At 40.4% G+C, this 19,127-nt stretch overlaps 1 protein-coding gene across 22 annotated transcripts in view; it reads left to right on the forward strand.

Annotated features, from left to right (window-relative positions):
- RIMS2 (regulating synaptic membrane exocytosis 2) overlaps positions 1–19,127 on the forward strand; it is a 506,258-nt gene that overhangs the window by 53,643 nt on the left and 433,488 nt on the right. For 18 of the 22 annotated variants that reach the window (XM_075213921.1, XM_075213923.1, XM_075213924.1 and 15 more), the window contains exons 2-3: positions 787–819; positions 1,269–1,355. The exons of 3 other annotated variants lie outside the window; for them this stretch is intronic. In XM_075213921.1, coding sequence (XP_075070022.1) covers positions 787–819; positions 1,269–1,355 — 120 coding nt within the window. The remainder of the gene's footprint in view (positions 1–786; positions 820–1,268; positions 1,356–19,127) is intronic. One more of the 22 variants, XM_075213928.1, reaches the window with a different exon arrangement.

The raw sequence follows: 19,127 nt of genomic DNA on the forward strand, positions 1-19,127 counted from the left end.
GTTGTTTGGTGGTTGTGCTGAATTACCTGTTTGTAGCGTGTGACTAGCTTAAATTTAAATTTTATTTGTCATTCATTTATTGAATGAGGGAAAGAGACGTGAGCAAACTGCTCTGGAAATCCCAATGCCTGCACCAATCTGCTGTTCAGACAAGCAGCATTAGAAGCCACAAAATGCTGTAAAGTTGTCCAAGGAACATGGCATGACCAAATTCAATACATTGGGATGAATAACAACATTTATGCTTTTTACCTCCATTCCTTTATGTTACGGAACAATTCAGAGAAGCTATCACTGGTCCTTGTAGAGAACGCAACCACAGTGCACACAGGCCTTTATAGGAATGTTGGACAGAGCATGGATGTAGCAGACAAGTTTTTTTATTACATCTTTGATCCGTTCATCGTCTACTAGGAATGTTCTGTTTACTTTGGCTGTACTATGGTTGCATTCCCAATGACCTTAGCACAGTGGCACACAGCACATCAATAGCACGTGTCTGCACATACACAAGGTTTATTTTCTAGAAGATATTTTAATTCACGGGCAGTCCTATGTTTTTGTTTTTTTTCTTATACATCTAAGTAAAAAAAAATGCTTTATTTATTTATTTATTTGCCATTTCTGGTTATTTGCTACTTTCCCCCCCCCCCCCATTCTTAAATATTACTTATAACAATTTTTCCTGAGCGTTGATGTTGATAAAATGAAGCACGCACGCTGTTTCGTCCTAGTTGGGATGTTTTGCCGTATGGTGCACTCAGCTGTGCAAACTTATCTTTTTAGGGTCAAAGAAGAACAAAAACCCCAACTCTCACAGTAAGTAACAATCTTCACAGTGCAGTAGGCTTGAATTTTTTTTTTGTTTGACTCTTTTTCTTTTTTTTTTTGTTTGTTTGTTTTGCTGTGTTATGCTTTTTTGCAACTTTGATGGTGTTAGGTGAAACAAGTAACCTAATAGGCTGCATCCGGTGTGTCATGTGCTTTCTGATTGGCTTGTAAGACGGCTCCATGCAGCTTTCTTACCCCATCCACATTAGCTGGATGTAGTTTTCTCCTGCCTGCTTGTGGACTAGTTTTCAATGTAAGACCTGTGTTTCTTTTTACCTCTTGTGCTGGCTGAGTATTGCAGCTGCCATTCTCTCATTGGCTGCTAGCTTTTTTTTTTCTTTTCCTGCCTGTCTGTAGTGATGGGGGAAAGACAACGTTTTTGGGTCTGTCGCTTGTTCTTATGGTTATAAAGTTGCATTATTTGCTTATTCAAACAGGTGGTTTGCCTTTAGTGGGATAACTGAACTGGTTAATAACGTTCTACTGCCACAGCCAAAGCAGCAAACTGAAAAGGAGCCTGATAAGTAAGTAAGCTGCTTTGCCTAGATTAAGTACAACCTTTGTAGCGTTTGTGCATACTACAGGGTTAGTATGTGATGCTTTTTAGATCTTTTTTACCTTCTTAGATATTTATTGTTTTTTTGCTTCTTTTCTTTTGGATTCACAAATACATGTAGGAAAGAAAGACAAGCTACGAGTTTCCGGCGGGTTTGAAAAGTGGAGATGTTGCCTATAGCAACCAATCAGATTCTAGCTGTCATTTTGTAGAATGTACTAAATAAATGATAACTAGTATCTGATTGGTTGCTATAGGCAACTTCTCTACTTTTCAAACCCACTGGAAACTCGCAGCTCGATAAATGTACCTCTTAAAGCCATACCAAACCCATCATAATAACTGCAGACCATCGGATTAAGTGAATAACTCGGACAAAAGGGACAACATTTTGTATTTTAATTATGCTTTTATTTAAAAAAATAAGATAAAATAGGAATTAAGTTCTGTGCATTCAGGGACTAAAGAAGCAGTAGATGGGAAAACCTCTATATTTTTCACATTCACTGGCCAAACATTTTTTATTGTAGAGGTAAAACATATGTGTTTCAGTAAAGAAATGTCCATCTTAGTAACATTAATTGTTAAAGAACACAGCACGATAGGGCACGATAAGTACATGTTAAAACACTGTGTTCTTTGCGCAGATATCGTTCTAAATAAAGTTCGTTGTCAGAGTTCAGTTACAGAGAATAAAAGTATATTGTCAGCAGAAGCTGTGACAGCTATGATCTGAACCGTCTGCCTTAGGCATGTTTATAAATAAACACCATATTTTGAACCTCTTAAGGCTGTTCAACTGCTCAACAGGGAATGAACTAAGGGAGTGTGCTCAGTCCTATCTATTTAAAGAACTGGACCTGATGAGCACAGAGAGGCAGTTTCCAGCTAATGCATCTTTTTTGTCATTTATAAAAAGGTATTAGCATCTGTTAGTGTTGTTATAATAGGGAGCATACAAAGTCTAACAATATAAACAAGGTCTGACCATCTGTTTGTAGAACGTGTAGGTAAAAGCAGGTTCATTCAGTACTAGAAGTGTCCTGTTCTTTGTTGTGTGGAGTGAGCCCTACAACTGTCTGTTCAGAGGCTGCAAATGACATCTACTCTGCAGCTTCCAGGTCTTCACTGACTAGATTTATCAAACGTTCTAAAAAGAACAGTGGAGGTGTTGCCCATAGCAACCAATCAGATTCTAGCTATCATTTTCTAGCATGCACTAGATAGATGATAACTAGAATCTGAGTCCATTTATACATAGACAACACTTGGATTAGCACAAGGGCAGCTGTAGTCTAGACACAGCTGGAAAGTCTAAGGTGCGAGTGCTAATTAGACCCCCAAAATCCATCTACTCCCATTATTATTATTTTTTTTCTATGTGTATAAAGTGTCTTATGCATACTTGCCAACTCTCCCGGAATGTCCGGGAGACTCCCGAAATTTGGGTAGGTCTCCTGGGCTCCCGGGAGAGCAGGCAAATATCCTGCATATGCAACATGCTCCTCAAAATTACGCGATTCGCTGTGAATCGCGTCATTTTGGCCCCACCCCGCGACAAAAACGGCATTTTGTCGCGGGGGCAGAGCCAAAATGTTGCGAATTACCGCGCCCCGCCCTCCAACCACGCACCCCTGCCTGGGATCTCCCAGAATTAGCTTGACAAGGGTTGGCAAATATGGTTTTATGGTGACCGTCAGTTGTGGTACATGCTGACTCTACACAACAGGGCACAGAGACTAACAACACAACGTGCATGCGAATGACATAGATGTAGATATATTTTAGCATCACTGACTTAAAACTGTTTATGATTTGTTTTCAAAGTCACAGAAACTGACAAAATCAAGGCAAAAATGAAAAATACAAGCTGCACAGGTGATTCAGTTATAGTGTAGTCCATTCACTAAAGGCAACATTTGTACTATACACAATGATTGTAACTAAGCCTTTTAGGCCAAACTTTTTGAGGTTCCCTATTTATAAATTAAACAATATACTTTTATATTAAGTGGAAAGAAGCACTTTAACGTTCCATAGAACCCTAACACATATTTTATTTAATGTTATAGAATATGTACAGTGTGTATGTGTATATTGTACACTAGCAACATGTTCTGTTGGGTACAGGGAGTCTCTTATTTACATAGAAAATCACCTGGGAATATTACTGTTAAACTGTCTACAATCTTAGAATGGAACCCTGGCAGAAATTATTTAGATCTGTATAAACAGAGCTATTGGTACTAAAGATGCTGCTCAGTGGTGTAGAGGCCTCTTTGGTTGTTTCAGAAGGACCCAAACCAACAATAACGCCTGATAATAATCCATCAACAACCGATTGTGTATTTACCAACATGCCCGATGCTAATACAAACAGGCCTAAGGTTAACTCAAAAAAAATAGACCCTGCCCAGTGCAAACAATGGCTGGATCTTTTGAAGTTGGACACCTATGTGATTGGCCAAATTGGCCAATCTCAATGATTTGTTCTCAAATCATTGTGATGTTTTGGCCCAAAATGAGCATCAGTTCTGTTCTACACCTAGTCAGAGCGAATCGGTTGACATTCGAGATTTCCCGAAAATCCGGTCATCAGATGACTGTGATCTGCTAGTGGGTATTAAACGTCCCATGTCGCTGCGGAATTAGTGGCGCTATATAAATAAATGGTGATGATGATGTGTATATACTCCTTGAAGGAATTGTCGTAAGGGCCACCAACGACAATTCCGTGAGTTTTCTCACGTTTTGTGAGGCCAATCCCAATACAGGTAAGTCAGCAGTATACCAATGAAATGGAAATCGAGTGGCTTTCAACACATAACAATAATATTTTTTAGCATAATGTGGTAATGCAGCTGGAGAATATTGAAGGACGTGGTGATTATATCAGTCAGGCCCCACACATAAGCAGAGAGAGGACGTGAGGAAAGGATTAACACAGACTCAAAAAATCAATCCAAAAATGTCAACATATTTTTTTTTATCACCCTCAAGACAATGAAAAATAGTATATGAAAGAAAACAGATGATATCTACCGTTTAATCACAGTAAAAGCGATCCAAATATTTATGCAGACTACAGATTTGCAGTTATATTTTAAACATTTTTATGTTAGAGGACTCTCCAAGATTTTCTTGTCCTGTTTACTAATAGGCCACTTAAGTGACAGTATTTATTCTCTTATAAGGCTATTATACAACACTATTCTGGGGCGAGGGCTGAGAGGCCTCCGGGAGAGGCACAGTTTGTGTATTAAGCTGATGTTTAGTACACAACATTGAGGCATATGTGGTGCAGACGGCTTTTGTGCTTTCATGAGATCCCTGTGTGTTGCCTGCATTTTGCATGACTTTGCTGTTATCTGTGCTTTACATGTTTGTTAATAACGCTTTGCTTTGCCTTTTAACTAACAGGAGTATTTGCAGCTTTTGAAATGAGTGTTCCACAAATGACTTTTTATTCCTTAAAATTCCTTAAAACCTTAGCCATTGTCAAATCATTATGTTTCACTGCCCAAGTTAAGGGTTTATGAGTCAAACATAAAAGTTGAGCGTTCTCAGAATATCTCCAAAAAGTATTTTTGGCTCTGTTAAAGTAGTGGAGAGTTCAATTTATTATGAAATCCATTGAGGAGCATTTATTAAAACTGCTCTATAGATAATTGTATAGAAGATGTGGATTTGCCGAATGCCGATATCAACCAATCGGACATTACCTTTCATTCTCTACATTCTACTAGAAAAATGACACTGAATCCGATAGGTTGCTATGGGCAACACCTTCTTCTCTATAGTTACCTGTGAACAGCTTTCATAAACATTCTCCATATAATTTAAATTTCTTATAAAAAGAAAAGTATGAACAAATAAAAGCAACAAAAGGTAATTCATACCTCCCAACATTTAGAATCCCGAAAGCGGGACAAAATAAGTCCCGTCCACAAATGGGCACATTTAGGTAAAACTCTGCTCACTTTTCTGTTAAGCTCCGCCCATTTTTGCAGCACATGAATCAGGATGTCCCTTCAAACTCTTGACAGATGGGAGGTATGAATTAAACCTTAGAATATGTGGAAGTGAAAGCCTTGCAAGTAACAAAGAGCTGTCTCACCTTCTGGGTTCTGAAACGGTGATGACCCAGCTGGAAATGCGCATTGTGGAAAGACGTCACTGCAAGGTCCAGTTTACTGCTACTTTAGGACCGCTGACTTTTCCATTTTTCTCCTATACTGCAGCCTGATTCATGTCTTAAATTAATCGTGGCAGGGAAAATTGGCACTGTCCTTACGGCACATTTGAATATTATTAATACATTGATAGAAGATGCGCTTAAAAAAAATCATTTCAGATATAAACTATAGCTGGAAGGTGTGAAAGGTGTTTATTGAAAGTATAGACCAGGGTCTGGCTTCCACGACCTCCAACGAAGTGTATAAAGCAAGGCTGTCTGCAAACCAGTGTATGCCACCATAAACACACCTCTGTTATCATTGAAATATCTCGTCCCACAAAACAAAACTTTAGTTTAGCACTTTGGTAAATGACTCTTATTTACTTATACTTTTGCCAACAATTTATAATAATTTCCAGGGACACATGGCTGCTGAGCATATAGCTATAATAATACATTACATAATATGCATAATACGTAGGTATAGTACATAGAAGCACTGCACTGTCTCGATAGACCTTCAAACCCATTTCTCATTGTAATAGTTTTGCTAAACTTGAGTGCTTTTATTTTTGTTTGTTTTTTTACGTTTTAAATGTCTATCTTAAATGCATTATAAAGTTATAAAGCCCTGAGAATAGGTCACCAAATCTTCAAAACTTGGGTCTGTGTCTGGAAAATAGGGACTGGTGACGATATATTTTATTATCATATTTTACAAAACATACCAGGTAATTCCTATTTCCCAATTTGCAAAGTTCCTACCAGTTAACCTGTCAGACCTTTCTATGACTACTTTATTTTGCTGCTGCTAGTGATTAATTTGTGTTTGGATAAGATGTGAACACTCTTAAGTTATTCTAGATTTCTTGCTCATTGTGTGTACCCTGTTTGGATGTGGGTGGAGATCTGTGTAGCCAATCAGACCATCAGAAGTTTCTCAGCAGCACAAAGTGTTCAGGAGATGAGTGTGCAGATCTTGTGGGATTGTTTTGGTAAAGTTATGGCTGTATCTGACAGGGACAGCGTCATGATGGGAATAGGTGAATTGTAAGTCACAGACTGAAAGCCAGATAGTGGAAGGTACACAGAGTATGGATGTGAGGCTCTTATCAACTGGTCCTGGAAGATTGTAGTGTCAAGCACACCTCTACGTGAAACAAATCTAACTTTCTTGTGCAGTTTTATTATACATTTATTTATTTTTATATTGCACAATTTGGTAAATAAGTCAAAAATAGTGTAATCATTTACTATATTTTGTCTATTTAATAACACAATGCAAAATATAAAAAAAAAACATTAATTTACAAATACAATGGCCTTGCACAGAATAAAAAGGTAAACTTTGCAATTGTATCGCCCGTGAAATTCGATTCTTGTAAAATTTTGCCACAACTTTGCTCTGCCTTGCTCTGCCTTGGTGAATAGTGAAAAATCAGTGGATCGGCAGATTTAAACTGAGGAATGTATTGAGCTTTAAGTGTAAGTCTGTAATGACTGCATGAGTAGGCCCTAAGCTGTTGTCAGCCTCCTTCCATGATGTAATTTTAGACTGCCTAAAAATGCAGTTGGATGATGACCTCCACCTGACCATGTGTGCATTCATCATCCATATTCTAGTATTGTGGTAATTGGAGATTAGTGACTTTGTGACTTTTGTTTCCGTAGGAATGCAAACTGACTGATATGTGTAAATATCTCCTTACTATATATGTCCTTGGAATTTGGAAATACTTTGGAATTTGGAAATACGTCTTTAGTAGTAGTCTTCTAATATCTATGTATTGTGTATAGAAAGCATAGGATTTGACAGAAAAGAACCATTTGGCCCATTTTTATATCCCTGATAACCTCAGACACTACTAGATCCTTGGGTTTTTCAGATATAGAATAGCCTTGTGTCTGTCCTATGCATGTTATCCCCTATTGTATTAGCCTCTACCACCGCTGATGGGAGTCTATTCTATCTATCTACTACCCCTTTGGTGGACTAATTTTCCTCAGATTTCTCCTACATCTAGTACTCTCTAGTTTTAGTGCATGTCTTCTTGTTCTAATACTTGTCTTTCCCTAAAGAAAGTTTCCCTCCTATACCTTGTTAGAACCCTTGATATACTTGAAAGCTTCTATCATGTCCCCTCTCTCCTTTCACTACGGCCATCCATAAATATTAAGGTCTTTCTTGATAAGTTTTGTGATATAGGCAATACACCTACACAGTATGCTACATGTGTTCTCACCAATGACCTACATAGTGGCCATCTCTCTGTCTGCTAATTCCTCTTCCTATGAACCGAGCATCTGACTGGCCTGTACTGGACTGTACAGTACTCTTCGGTACAGAACAGTGTCAGATTTACTAAAATTTATATATGTAACATCTACTGATCCACCTTGATCTATTGCCTGTTAACAGTGTTTCCATAAAATTCTGAACTACTGATGTCAGACTCCTGGGTGTTAATCTATCAACCTGCGTGTTTCCGGCAGTTTGTAAAGTGTAGATGTTGCCTATAGCAACCAATCTGGTTCTAGCTATCATTTTGCAGAATGTGCTTTAGAAATGATAACTAGAATCTGATTGGTTGTTATAGGCAACATCTTCACTTGGCAAACCCGCAGGAAGCTCGCAGCTTGATACATTTACCCCCCGGTCTGTAGTCGCATCCTCTTCCTTGCTTCCACTTTTATACAGCAAGTCTACATCCACTCTTTTCTCGCCCTCTGGTAAAACTCTTGTTAATAGTGACTGGTTGAATAATTATATTACTTGTGCTCCCAGCATGACTTTAGGCTCACATCTTGCCCATTGACTTGTCCACTTTCAGCTTAGGATCGTCTACTCTGTAAGTCAGTGATGGGCAACCAGTTGTATTGCAAGGGCTGCATGTGTGGTCCTCTGGCCTTCAAAAGGGCCTAACATAACCTTTAATATCAATAATTAAAAAATCACTCATCCCAAAATGCCCCCACATGCTCACTTGCTTCAAAATTCCACCACATACCACTTAGACCTTCCCACTTAACATGAAATGTCTCTCACAAGCACTCCTAACCCAACTTGCTACAAAACTCCACCACATGCCACTCAAACCTCTCCACCTGCCCACTACATGCCACTCAGACCTCTCCACCAGCCCCCTACATGCCACTCAGACCTCTCCACCAGCCCACTACATGCCACTCAGACCTCTCCACCAACCCACTACATGTCACTCAAACCTCTCCACCAGCTCACTACATGCCAGTCAGAACTCTCCACCAGCCAATTTAGACTTCTCCACTAGTCCACTACATGCCACTCAGATCTCTCCACCAGCCCACTGCATGCCGCTTAGACCTCTCCACTAGTCCACTACATGCCACTCAGACCTCTCCACCAACCCACTACATGTCACTCAAACCTCCACCACATGCCACTCAAGCCTCTCCACCAACTCACTACATGCCACTCAGACCTCTCCACCAACCCACTCAGACCTCTCCACCAGCCCACTACATGCCACTCAGACCTCTGCACCAGCCCACTACATGCCACTCAGACCTCTCCACCAGCCCACTACATGCCACCCAGACCTTTCCACCAGCCCACTACATGCCACTCAGACCTCTCCACCAGCCCACTACATGCCACTCAAAGATCTCCACCAGCTCACTACATGCCACTCAGAACTCTCCACCAGCCCACTCAGACCTCTCCACCAGCCCACTACATGCCACTCAAACCTCTCCACCAGCTCACTACATGCCACTCAGACCTCTCCACCAGCCCAATCAGACCTCTCCACCAGCCCACACAGACCTCTCCACCAGCCCACTACATGCCACTCAAACCTCTCCACCAGCTCACTACATGCCACTCAGACCTCTCCACCAGCATACTCAGACCTCTCCACCAGCCCACTACATGCCACTCAGACCTCTCCACCAGTCCACTTAGACTTTTCCACCAGTTCACCACATGGCACTCAAACCTCTCCACAGCCCACTGCATGCCACTCAGACCTCTCCACCAGTCCACTTAGACCTCTCCACCAGCCCACCACATGGCACTCAGACCTCTCCACCAGCCCACCACATGGCACTCAGACCTCTCCACCAGCCCACTGCATGCCACTCAGACCTCTCCACCAGTCCACTTAGACCTCTCCACCAGCCCACCACATGCCACTCAGACCTCTCCACCAGCCCACTACATGCCACCCAGACCTTTCCACCAGCCCACTACATGCCACTCAAACCTCTCCACCAGCTCACTACATGCCACTCAGACCTCTCCACCAGCCCACTCAGACCTCTCCACCAGCCCACACAGACCTCTCCACCAGCCCACTACATGCCACTCAAACCTCTCCACCAGCTCACTACATGCCACTCAGACCTCTCCACCAGCATACTCAGACCTCTCCACCAGCCCACTACATGCCACTCAGACCTCTCCACCAGTCAACTTAGACTTTTCCACCAGTTCACCACATGGCACTCAGACCTCTCCACCAGCCCACTGCATGCCACTCAGACCTCTCCACCAGTCCACTTAGACCTCTCCACCAGCCCACCACATGGCACTCAGACCTCTCCACCAGCCCACCACATGGCACTCAGACCTCTCCACCAGCCCACTGCATGCCGCTCAGACCTCCCCACTTGCTCCCCAAATTCCCCTCAAATGCCACTCGCTGGCTGTCAGTGGGCTGCCTGTTGCTCTCCACTCTTGTAAGTAGTCTACCTCCTTTGTGTCAATTTTCTTACTACGAATACTGAGCAAAAATAAATATTAAGATGATTTGTGTACCCTTGTCTCCCTCTGTCTTTAGTCTTACTATTCCATCTTTTAAATTTCTTCTTTCGCTTCTATACCTAATAAAGGCCTTGTCTCCATTTTGCCATCTTCCCCCCAGCGTGAGGTTTGGTCTTCTCCTACCTAGCAAGGTATATGTCTGCCTTCATTCCTCTGAGTCTTCTTATATTTCCTAGAACTCATCTTTTTGGGTTTTATAATGCTTGTTACCTCTCTTAAGAAACAAATCGTCTTTTCCTTATGCTTTTTCTAACCTGTTTGATAGAGATGGTGGGTTGTTTTTAATATTATACTTATTAGAGTTCCTGCACCGCATTCAAGTGTCTCCTGCCAAAGAATGAGTAACATAGTTTCCCATCTTCTCAACGTCAGCCCTCCTAAAACCTAACACAATGGGCCTGATTCATTAAGGAAAGTAAAGCAAAAATAAGGAGTAGCTTTGCACCTTGGCAAAACCATGTTTCGTTGGAGGGGAAGTAAATTTAAAATTGTAGGGAAAGATTTGGGTAGGGCATGTCCTAGATCATCTTTAAATGTCAGTGTAAAAATAAGGCTATTCCGTATTTGTGTCGTACATGAAATAACAGCCAGTAATTTTATTAAGTGCAAAATAAAAAACTAATTTTTACCCCTCATATTGCAACATGGTTTTGCCAAGGTGTAAAGTTACTCCTTTTTTTGCCTTATTTTCCTTAATGAATCAGGCCCAATGTGTTTTCATATGGTGTGAGTCAGTCTCTCTCTGTATAGGGGACCATACTGCTTGATGGTCTCTGGATCCTTTGTTCTCAACATTTGTCAGTACTAAGTCTACTTTTGGTTCTCTGAGAGTGGACTCCCTTGGCAGGTGAAGGGGTTGGAGCTGTACCATCTATCATCTATGGAATTAAGAGTGGTCCTATTTCTGGTAATATTTGCAGAAGGCCCCCTCCAGTCCACTTCCGGTACATTGAAGTCTCCTGTGCTTATTACCTGTTATTTTAATGCCATTTTATTGATGTCTTCCATTAGGTCCCTATCCAATCCCGCTTCCTGTCCTGCATGGCAGCGGTGAATGGGTGCAGTGAGTACGGCAATGACGGTGGTGTGGCCCTCATCTCGACATGGCCACGCCCCATCTTAAAGTGTCCACGTCCCATCATGGCACGGCCACGCCCTGCCCCGATGCCGCGTATCAAAATGTTGGGAGATATGGTGTAAATACTTCCGATGAAGCATCCAAATGACTCACATTGAGCCTTAGTTAGAGCATTGCAAAATAAAGGTGCAAATGTGATCCTGGACAATCCATGTTGCAATGCAAGGGGTGCAAATTCATTTAATTTTTTTGCATGCAGGGAATATACTGACTGCTTGTGCATGTAGCACACAAATCCTGGACAACTTTATTTCTACACAGCAAGTAGGAGTTGGGCTAGGACATCCCAGCTCCCAATGCTAAATCTGTCCGCATATGTTAAATGTGCCCGACTCCCCCTCCGCAGAGCAACATGATTTTGCCGAGATGCACATTTTTCTTTGCTCCTAACTCTAAACAAAGCCCCCGGCATCGATTCCACATGAAAATAGTTGGTGGCCATTACTTTAGTATGAGCCCAAATCTTCCCAGATAGGAGAACTGTGTCTATAAATGCAGATTCCTCCTCTTCACACCACACATTGCAAATTCTGATGCAAGGAATCCTGCCTCTGGGTACTACTGCTGCAGTGATGGTTGCTCTAATGGTCTCAGTGTTGAACGAATGAATACTGTGGTTAGTGCAAAGTGCTTACATATGAGACAGCACCTAAATGTCTCATGAAATACTGTTGCCAAACATCCACTGTGTACGACACCAAACACTGTAACAGAATCAAATGCTGTTTAGAATTCTGTGTAACTCCTTTGTGTGCTTAAAAACTACTTTTTTGTACCTTGGCTAAACCATGTTGCACTACTGGGGGGTTAAATTTAATTTATGTGGACAGATTTAAAGTTGGGAGGGGGGTGTCCTTGCACAAACCTAAATCATAGTGTAAAAATAATGCCACCCGTTTGTGTGCTGCATCCAGCAGACATTAGTTTCCGTTGCAGCGCAGCATTTATCCAGGAGCAAATTTGCCCCCCATAGCTGGATATGCTCCTAACTCTTAGAGGGAGATTCAGTTCAGTGCGAGGTGTTTCTGGAACGTCCACGGAGACACCTCGCGACGATGTTGTGGCTGGAATCTTCACTCATCTTTCCTTGGAAGTGCGAGGAAAAATGAACCAAGATTCTTTATCCTAATGGCTGGCGATGGGCTCAGCCAGACACGTGGGAATGAGGCCCGATATGTCCAATGGCGTTTATATCATAAAAATGTTCAAAGTCCTGGCCATTCAGAGGAATGAGGCTACAGATCAAGTATACAGGGAATGTCATTTGCTTATTAGTACAGTATGGCAGATCTGGATATTTCCTGGTCATTATGGCAACAAAAAATACAAACTGGTGATAATATTATACAAGCAAATATAGATAGAATAAACAGCGCAGGCTCTTAGTTTCAAAGCTGCCTATGTATGGTAACTCCTATCCACAACGGAGTTAGATCAAAGATACAATTGCTAACACACAAGCCTGGTGATAATATTATGCTGCCCTCCCCAAGAGCATTGTAAGACTGATAGCGGTCTTGCCATGCATGTGGTTCCAACAAGGAGATCTTCCATGCACAGTGCTGTTAACAATCAGAGACACTCTCCTTCATGTCACAGAACTCTTGTGGTTGTGATCACTGTAATAGCCCGTTATAACGTTATGCTTGAGTATTCATGGTTCCCGGGTGATCCGTATTGCTGAGGCCAATGGGTGGCACTGGTGGCTGATGAAGTATGATGGATGGCATAGAAGAGTCTATTGCAGTGTGATGGAGTGTATAGGAGGGACTGGTACAGTAATGTGCGACATAGGATGATATAGATGCCAACATTTTCAAAACCTTCCAGTGACTCTTTGCAGCTGGGGAGATTATATATAAACGCGTAATGTGCGGATCAATCTTAGCGGATCGTAGTGTGTTATAATCTCCACCATGACATGGTTACTTTGATACAATATCATTTTCCTGCTTGCTAAATACTTCTCTTCTTTACATATAAAGTTATAAAGTCCAGGTAAACAAATCTTTAGTGCAAATTGCATTCAATAAAGAGATTTTACTACATAGTTGGCCATAAATGATAAACCGGTACACTTCCACCGTCACAACAGAAAATTGGAACATATTTCGTATTTGCTTATAAACATATTCAAATAAAAACAAGTTTATAGTATTGTGCTAATCGCTACGAATAAATAATAGTTTTTTTTAATACAAATGATACTTCAATTGTTGCTACATATTATATTTGCATTTTGACTAATACCGCACAGAGCACATGTCTATGTCCAAGTTCTTCTTCTTCACTGATGAGCTCTTCCAATAATGCAGGCGTTGATTGCAGGCTAATTGATTTATATATATATATATATATATATATATAAATAATTCTCGTGGTGATATATTCTTTAGCAGCAGTATACCCTAAAATTTTTATTTTCATTTATGAAGCATGAAGGTAAAACACATAAATCAGTGTTACCATGATATGCCACCGCAGCACTATTAAAAATGTATGTTTAATAACTTAAACCACCCTCACCCCTACTGAAGTCAACTCACACATCTTTAATACAGCATAAAAGCCCTAATGCAATGATTCCCAAACTCGGTCCTCGGGGACCCCTAACAGTGCATGTTTTCCATATCTCCTTACTGGAGCACAGGTGTATTCATTACTGACTGACACGTTATAATTACACCACCTGTGGATCTGTTACAATGTATCAGTCAGTAATGAATGCACCTGGTCTCCAGTAAGGAGATATGGAAAACATGCACTGTTAGGGGTCCCTGAGGACCGAGTTTTGGAAACACTGCTGTAAAGGAATCTGATATTGGACAACAAGCTGATACTACATTCTGTTGAGCTTCCATTACCTCATTGGCCCCGCCCCTGTGTATCAATCCACCAATTAGCAGAGTGCATTTCTGAGGAGCAAGTCTTGCAGCTGTCAGTCACTGTCTGCTTGTTCTAGAAAAGTGCCCCTCCCCCCTCAACATGGCATGGTAGACTTAATTAAATAAGCAGAAATACTTAAAATATTTCAGGTGTGTTATACAGCTTATTTATACTCAACCTTTATTATATATTAACGCCAAATGGTGGGTTTACTTGCCCTTTAAAGAATTGTGCATCAGGATGCCATTTGCATCAATATAGGAGGCCATTTATCTTGTTATGTACTAGCCAATGCATGTGGAATTAATAACTTAATACATTTCTCGTGTTGTCTATGAAGTTCCATGTAAATAATTATTTCTGAAACACATATTTTGTGTCCTAAACGGGTTTGTGATACCCCTATCCATTGTATTCATTTTTTATGTATAAAATGTAGACTTTGTGGACCAAATCAGATATCTGCAGAATCCCATTTCCTGGGTATTGATTTCTCTGCACTGCATGCAACAGAACCGCAATGCCAAGGAAAACAAAAGCAATCAGTGTCACAGGTCCAATCAGCAGAAAATCAATGTGTCTCCATCTCAAATAATCGACAATATTAAAGACAACATTATTGTACAAATGGGGCAATGCCATTTACACTCCTCACAGCTGGGGAACACCTTGGTTAACTCCTTGGCTGCTAAAATGGGATCTTGCAAAAAATATAAATCTTTTTAGATATGTAAACATAAAGGTTGACCTGTCTAATACACAATGGGGGTCATCCTATCAAATTACTGCAATGGTGACATCACTGAGACAGAAGGAACTTTGCCTCACCGATATCATCATTTGTTAGTGAATTAATAGCCTGAATAGCCATACCTATATATAGGAGACTTTTTTTTACTATGTGTTGCCCATTGTAAAGCTGTGTATTGTTGATATTGTAATGGTATTGTTGTACATTGTTCTTAAATTGAAGCCAGGTGGGTTATGGGTAAGGATTGGGTGGGGTCCAGATCCAGGATACAGGGTCTGTAGCTGCATTCAACCCCCGCCCTTACTTTCTCTACAGGAAGTCCTGATCAGCTGAGAGCTAGTTCTGGCTGAAAAGCTTGTAAGGGGTTAATACTGGGAGTGTCACTTAATCAACTTGGCCTTGCCCCTTAATTAACCTGAGTATGTTCCCTCTGGGGTAGTGGCCACGCCCCCATTGTGACATGACCACGCCCCCTGTTCGGATGCCAGATACTAAAGTTTAGGAGGTATGGAATAAATTGACTTTAAAATTGAATGTAATGTCATATAATAATCAATGAATATCAAATATGTAATAAGATGACAAAAAGATGTTTGTTACCCTCAAAATAATACTTGTAAATACTCTAAACAAAATAAATAAAAACAGAAAATATTTATTATAGGGAATACTTAATTATAAAGGACTACTTCAAATTTAAATTTTTCTGATAACCATGAATTAGCTGCAAAGGATCCATGAAAATGATTTTATAATGTTGGCAACTATGCTTTCCACTGTAGCTCTGTTAAGCTGGGTACACACTACATGGTTTTTGTCCAATAATCTGCTCAACCAGCCGACATAGGACCGTTCGTTCGAAAGTCGGGTCAGTGTGTGTAGTGACACGATGGTCGAAAGTCTGCCCAAATGGATGATTGTCGCCGCATTTGGTTGGTCGTACCGTTCAATATTTTCGTTCCAATCTCCTTTCCATTGTGTAGTGTGTATAAACTTCTGACCGATTCACGACAATCCTCCGATACTTCCTCGACCTGGGGGGCGTGTGTATGTAAATTTGTGATGTCTGTACCAGTCCCACGTGGTGCGGTATCCGCACATCACAGACTTGTGTTTTATATAGATGTGTATTGCACCTGTCTGGCTGCAGACCATTACACGTGTATAAAGCACATGTGTTATTACCCTTTGCATCTATGTTGGCAATCTATTCACATTTAACCTTTATAAACTATTCAACTATAAAGTCATATTTACCTTTATTAACTAATATTTGTAAAATGCCCAGAATAAATCACACAGTGTTGATGCAACAGTTTTATTGCAGGTAAAAAAAAGTACAAAAAATTGTATTGTAGAATATGACAAGTGAAAAAAAATAGTATTACACTTAAAGTGTGCTACTGGTTTGTGGCACAACAGATGCAAACAGCATATACATGTCAACATAGGTATTATCAAGGTTTTTCATTTTTTTTCTTGATGTTGGTTATATTTCCTTTCATTTCTTTAAAATATTCGTGGAGCTTTACAGTGCTGCCTTCTCTTATTATGCGGTTTTGGATGTTAACTATAGGGAAAGCTCTGCCCATTTATGCTAATGTCTTTGGTATATCGTTACATGTCCTGCAAATGTTGCTTCAGTGTGTGCAAAATTACAATCATTGCTCATGACAACATGGCCGTAAAAAGTTGCTAAAGGGACGTCCGCTCTTCCCTTTATAGTCTAAAAGAAGGCTAGTGTGTATGCAGTCCATGGACCGAGCGATTGGACCATCGATCGCATGTAAAATCAATCGGCATAAAAAGTTGGTGGAAAATTCTGTAGTGTGTACCCAGCTTTACATGGTGAAACATTACTTCTTCATTACAGGCAGTTGAATTTCTTCCCACATACTCATATGTTTTAGGACAATATGGCTCATTTACTTATTTATTTAAAATACACCAAACCACTTTAACCAATCAGCAATTAGTCTTTATCTGTCTAGTGCAAGTTCGATAATGAAAGGAAGAGTCTGATTTATTGCTATATTGCACATTTTGCACCTAAATGCAAGGTAAAATGAGTGTTAGTGCCTTAATGACATCTGATATAGGTAAAAAATCTGGGACTGCTGTCATTTCAGCTTCTGTGACGTCACTGGCCCTGCCCATGTGACTGAACCCACCAATCCACACAGGTTGGTTCTACGGAACATCCTTAAAAAGCTGCCATTTACTCTCTGACTGATCAGTTAAAGAACGACTCAATTTGTTTAAATTATACTATTTAGCTCAGTTATAAGCAGCCTTTCTTATATATTAATACCACACAGTGTTGTTACTTGCTCTTTAAACCCAACATATAGAGATGTGGTACTTTGCAGTTGGTCGTATTGAAATGTCACATTTTTCCAGGGATTAATCTTTAAAACTTGTGGTAGCTTGTGGTAAAATACACTTGGGATCTATTGAGTGGTCAAATGTTTTGGCTTGTGTTGGTGTAGGATAAGGCCACTTATGAATAGAGATGAGCGGGCTCGGATATCTGAAATCCGAGCCCACCCGAACGTTGCCGATCCGAGCCGGATCCGAGACAGATCCGGGTATTCCCGCCAATTGCAAAACTGAAACCGAGGCTCTGAGTCATAATCCCGCTGTCGGATCTCGCGATACTCGGATCCTATAAATTCCCCGCTAGCCGCCGCCTTCTTCACTCGGGCATTGATCAGGGTAGAGGGAGGTTGTGTTAGGTGGTCCTCTGCCCTGCTATATCTCGTGCTGTGCTGGGGAAATAACAGCACAGCATGAAAATTTTTAAAAAAAAATAAAAAATATCCAAAAACAATCCTGCAGTATAAGTCCATTGGTACTGCAATATTACAAAGTTCACTAATTCTGCAGAATAGACTGGGAATTAGTGGAAATGATTGTTATTGAATGTTATTGAGGTTAATAATAGCGTAGGAGTGAAAATAAACCAAAAAACTTGATTTTAACACTTTATGTGTTTTTTTCAAAATAAATCCGAATCCAAAACCTTAAATCCGAACCAAAACCTTTCGTCAGGTGTTTTGCGAAACAAATCCAAACCCAAAACCTCAAGCAAATCCGAATCCAAAACACAAAACACGAGACACCAAAAGTGGCCGGTGCACATCTCTAGTTATGAATAGAAGGAAGCATTTTAAGAATGTTATTTTTTCCCTGCAATGATCCCGACAGTTTATGTAGGTAGATTAACTGGCTTTTGATTAAATTAACCCTAGTGTATGTGTGTCCATGTGGGTGGCAATATAGATTGTAAGCTCCTCAGGAGCAGAAACTGATGTGAATAATTAAAAACTCTCTTTTAAAGTGCTATGTTATATGTAGTGATATGTAGGTGCTATATAACTAACTGTTCATAAAGAAGTAAATAGTCATGTTTCAAACATTATGCCACGGAAACTATGACTTATAACGCATCCATACCCAATAATGTTCATACAGAAGCTCATGTTGAATTCGACATATTTCATACTTGCCACCTTTTTAAATCTATACTCCAGGAGATTGGAGTACAGATCATGTGACAGAGGGTAGGAGGGGGCGTGATGATGTCATTACATCACTATAACCCCCACCCCTACCATAAAATACAAAAATTCTCGGTATTGAATAGTGGGGGACAGGGCTTAATGATGTGATTAAGCCCCGCCCCCCGCTATTCAATGCCGTGAATTTCAGAATTTTGCAGGGTCTGGGCAAGTATGACATATTTGTGTTCTGAATGTAAGCAGGAAAACATCATGGGCCTGAGTCATTAAGGCAAAAAAGGAGTAAATGTTCTCTGGGACAAACCATTTTACAATACAAGGGGTGCAAATTAGTTTATTATTTTGCACATAAGTTAAATACTGGCTGTTTTTTCACCTAGCACACAAATACTTAATAGCTTTATTACTACACTGAAATTTAAAGTTGATCTAGGACATGCCCTACCCCAACTATAAATATTCT

Source organism: Mixophyes fleayi, chromosome 5 (assembly GCF_038048845.1).
Source record: "Mixophyes fleayi isolate aMixFle1 chromosome 5, aMixFle1.hap1, whole genome shotgun sequence".
Taxonomy (NCBI): Eukaryota; Metazoa; Chordata; class Amphibia; order Anura; family Limnodynastidae; genus Mixophyes; species Mixophyes fleayi.